The sequence below is a fragment of the Hibiscus syriacus genome, unplaced genomic scaffold (genome assembly GCF_006381635.1).
Source record: "Hibiscus syriacus cultivar Baekdansim isolate YM2019G1 unplaced genomic scaffold, ASM638163v2 tig00110895_pilon, whole genome shotgun sequence".
Classification (NCBI taxonomy): domain Eukaryota; kingdom Viridiplantae; phylum Streptophyta; class Magnoliopsida; order Malvales; family Malvaceae; genus Hibiscus; species Hibiscus syriacus.
In genome coordinates this window covers 515,237-519,610 of record NW_024062903.1, presented here as the reverse complement: position 1 = coordinate 519,610, position 4,374 = coordinate 515,237, and the positions used below count along the sequence as shown (strand labels likewise).

At 37.6% G+C, this 4,374-nt stretch overlaps 1 protein-coding gene across 1 annotated transcript; it reads right to left on the bottom strand.

Moving 5' to 3' along the window:
• Positions 1 to 218: 218 nt before the first annotated feature.
• LOC120145838 (la-related protein 1B-like) lies at positions 219 to 3,614 on the bottom strand. The gene is made up of 6 exons (XM_039159565.1): positions 3,041 to 3,614; positions 2,314 to 2,869; positions 2,110 to 2,242; positions 1,902 to 1,992; positions 883 to 954; positions 219 to 767 (listed from the first exon to the last, which is right to left on the bottom strand). Exons 1-6 carry the CDS (start codon positions 3,425 to 3,427, stop codon positions 540 to 542), a joined length of 1,467 nt encoding a protein of 488 aa, XP_039015496.1. The 5' UTR covers positions 3,428 to 3,614; the 3' UTR covers positions 219 to 539.
• Positions 3,615 to 4,374: the final 760 nt, after the last annotated feature.

The window sequence follows — 4,374 nt, the reverse complement described above, 5'->3', positions numbered from 1 at the left end:
TATAAATTTTAACATCATTCGCTGTCCTCGGGAAAGCTCTGGTTATGATGGTAGTCAAGGTGTAACATCATCCTTACATTAGTGCGTTGTTTACTTGATATAATAAAAGAGAGAATGCTCCTTTATTTCTCAAGCTGGATCGAATTTTGGTCAACCAGAATTGTGTTTTAGCGTAATGCAGGCAACAACAAAACCAGTAATAATTGAAAAACTAAAAGGAATACTAATTAATGGACTTTCCTACCCAAGGAATTAAAAGAAAGAATTGTTCATAGGATAATAATAGCAAAACTATACAACCAAAAGTAGTCCTTATTCTTCCACAGTCCACTCTTTTTTTCTTCCCTCTTATGTTTCAAAAGATAAATTTATGTACCTTATTGGTTGCCTCTACTCGCCACACCAAACCACATGTGACGATGAGCGAAAATAAAAGAAAAAGTTGTCCAATTCTTTGCAATGCAGCTTCCACTTCAGTCGAATCAAAAAATAAAGCACAACTTTTATTAACGGATCGTGCTTTGTGGTGGCAAGATTGATCAGTTTTGGTCCAAACATAGGTCTTCAGAACCTCCTCCAATCGAGAGTCGTGGAAGTCTTCCTGAAGTATCCTCGGGATTAGTAGACTCTTCTCTTATTGTAATATGCCGAAAAGAACTTGCTAGTACTTCAGAACTTGATATGCCCGGAGACATTGATCCTAATGTTGTTGAAACTCGATAAGGTATCCATTTACTCCAATCATTGCACCTCCTCACTTTATCATCCTAGAAATATTTCAGTAACAGTCAAACTAACATGAAAAAAAGGGATTTCCCCAACAAAAAAATGGAACTTAGTCAAGGCATCTCTTTTTAAAGATAATTGCTATGTTGGATTTACTTGTACTTCCACAATAGTTGAGCTCCGTAACGAATCCACTATCAGCTGAATGTTGCTTGTTAAACTCTTAACCTGCAAAATAATCACCATAAAACAAACTTGATTAGAAAAGCAAATAATTGGGACTACAAAGTTTACAGAAAAGACCTAGGCATGGATCATAATAGTTGCTATGTTCCTTGATATAAAGAATCTTTGTCCAATTACACAAAATGTAAAACTCATGTCTACAATTTCAAGCTAGTATGGAATCACTTCTTCATTACAATGGCAATATCTATCCACATACATGCGCTAATGCATGTCGGGTGCCAATCTAAAGAAAGATAGCTAATTCCTAAAAATCCAATGCCCAAACAAAGAGTCAATATCTAATAGATGCCACATAACAACAATAAAAAGGTTATATAATTAGCTAAGGATGAAAGGACAACCTGCAATAGGAGAGCAATATTAGATAATCCCACATTGCCAAATAGGAAATTCAACAACTAATGATAGCAGCAAGGGACGGTTAAAAGAGACAATATGGCATAAATCAACATATGTCGGGAAAAGAAAGGTAAAGGGAATTATTATCAACTTATTCTCACTATTATGTATTAGTCCCACAAACTTTTTTGACCCATCTCGATGCCCAAACTTTTCAACCTAAAGCTTTACCTGACTTCATTTTTAACTTAAAACCTACCACCTCTCCATCTTCAACTGATCGAATGGTGCCCCGTAACCCATAGACTCATTCAATTCTGCACAACCAACAGTCTTTTATTTATAAAAGGCAGAAATCAGAAAAATTTTAACCCTGCAGAATCATTAGCATACTCCTATAGTAATGACAAATTAAACTAGACTCCAATAAAGAAGCTAAAATAATCTCAACAAAGCATAACCAGAATAGAGCCTCCTTTCCAATGACCTTTTTTGCCTGCATGCAGTAAGTAGGAAAAAGAGCATACAAATACTAATACTACGTGAAGAAGTATAAAAAACTACTCTATCAAACAAAAATGGCTTACTCTAGGAAATCCTGCTATTAAAGAAATGGCTACCCAACCCTGATCATCCATATTAGATTTCAGAAAGTCATCTTTCACCAAATTATCATCACTGCACAAAAGAAAGATTATTAAAATGCAAAGCCAGCTTACTGTTACAAAACTAATTTTCAAACATAAATTGTTGTAAACAAATTGTCACCAAAAATTAGTTGCAACGTGGATATACCTGAAATAATAATCAATTTGGTGTAGTAATAATGCCGGCAAAGGAGGATCTGGAACAGACACAAACATCGGAGGCGGGGCAGGGGTAAATGCTGGCATGCCCCTAAATGGGGCCATAGTGAAATACATAGCCTCTGAGAGCAGAGAAAAATTAGTACCACACCAACATAATAGAAATACCCAAGATCTTAAAATTTGAATATACCAGGGTATCCTCCTATGGGATTCATAAATGAGGCCACAGGGTGTGGAGTAACAAAAGAATGAACTGCTGGAGACGAAAGCGAAGGTCTTGGAAATCCCCTTTGGGGAGCTCTCAAAGGTTGCATATGACCATCTCTTGCATTCCCATAATTCCCACGATCCGGATCACGCCTCCCCCAATTATTATAGCCATCTCCACGTGGTCCATAGTTGCCTCCCCTTCGGGAAGAATGCCGGTCATTGTGAGACTGCGATGCAAAGCCTCCAACCGGTCTGGTTTCCCAACTATTACCCCTGTACTGAGGGTCTCTCGTAGAATTATATGGCATTGCTGGAACAAAATTAGTTGGGGGGATTTGTGACACAGTAAATGGCGGCAGCGGCGGTGGTGGAGGTGGGAGTTGGTGAGAATAACCTCCCTGGGGATGCCCACTAGCAGAGCTATTGCCACTGCGCTTAGAAGATTTCTGCCGATTTACCATTGAGCGGTTTGGCGTTGATTTCGGGTTAGCAGAACCAGCACCTTCTTTATGAGTTGATTGGGGTACCACTGGACCCTGTTATTACCACAACATTCAGTCAGTTTGTTTTTATTTATTTAGAATATATTCTACATTTGGTTGCTTAACCTAAAACAAAAATGTAAGAAAAGAGAATCCTATTTTCCGGATTATGTTAAATTCAGAATGTAAATTAATAGAGGAACATAAAACGAGATAGATGAAAACCGGAGGAGTAGAAAGAGATCTGTCGGCCGGAGTCTTTGGAGGAGAATCAGTTAATGATTTTTTGAAACCCTTAGCGGATTTAGTTAAAGCAGGCCACCCATCTTCCTTTTCAGAATCCGCCCCAATGGAGACAACGTTTGAAGGATTGTTCCAAACCGATTTCTTGGGGCTTGAAGGAGCAATATTATTGCAATCAGAATCAGAACCAACTTCGGTGGCGACTAAAGAAATACCTGCCACTTGCGAAGGAGAGCAGTCGGAAAAACTTGATTGCTCAGGCAGGGAAGCAACAACTTGAGCCCAAGGCTGTTTACGTAAATTATTGTGACGGAACTGAGGATTATTGAGACCTTTGTGTGGGGAGGAAGAATCTGCTGTCATAGCCATTCCAAAAATTCAGAATTTTTTTTGAACTTCAAATCAAAATTTTGCAGAAGAAAAAATCAATGTCTACAATAGAAGACATTAATGTTTAAATAGAGAAAAGGGGAAAATGTAGAGATTGAAAAGACGGATCTAACATGTGAAACGCACGAGAGAACCGCCGTACACACACACACACCAAGGAGGAACCGAAGCCCGGCGTTGTGCTTCTTAGGTTTCTTCTTCTTTTCTTCCTTTTATATTTACTTTTTATTTTTAATTATATTAATTGATCTCTCTATGTGTTTTCCATTTCCTTTTGGGCTTTTGTTTTCCCGAGTTTGACACATCTCTAAATTAACAAAAAAACACTACCTCTGCTTCCGCACGACACCGTTTACCTTTCCTATTATTATCATTCCCCTTACTATCATCTCTTTTTCTTATTTTTTCGATTTTTAAATAAATATGAATGTTAATTTCAAAAACTTTAAAATAAAATAAGGTAATATATATAAATAGTCTCTAAATTTTTAAGACTCTTATATTTTGATCATCCAACTTTAAAATTTAACTCCCATTATTTCTGTTAATTTTTACTGGCGTGACACTTATTAGGTTTCCTTCTCCTTCTTCTTCTTCTTACTAAACCATCAACTTATTCTCCTCCACCCAAAGCAGTGAAGCACCACCCAAGCCACCAACTTATCCTCCTCCACCCAAGACACTCAAACATATAACGAGAAAGGTAGGTCTCTCACAACACAAGATGCTGGTCCGAAAAGCCACAAAACTCCGACGCCTCCGCGGTGTGTTGTTTGATTCATCCATTATCGGTGTGGTAAGTACTTCATCCTCTAATAATCAATTACTTCAACCCCACTGAAGTTCAAATCTGAAGTGTTAATCCATTATTTTCAAATCCTTTCTTTTTTGTTCTGCTTGTAGGGAGAGGTTTGTAAAGCTGTGAT

What these genes read in the sequence shown, in the direction of transcription:
- LOC120145838 (XM_039159565.1), bottom strand. Translation starts at nt 3,427, where the DNA reads ATGGCTATGACAGCAGATTCTTCCTCCCCACACAAAGGTCTCAATAAT. An exon ending in TCCCATAGGAGGATACCCTG is followed by an intron (nt 2,243 to 2,313) that starts GTATATTCAAAT and finishes CTCTGCTCTCAG; the next exon opens with AGGCTATGTATTTCACTATG. An exon ending in CAAATTGATTATTATTTCAG is followed by an intron (nt 1,993 to 2,109) that starts GTATATCCACGT and finishes TCTTTTGTGCAG; the next exon opens with TGATGATAATTTGGTGAAAG.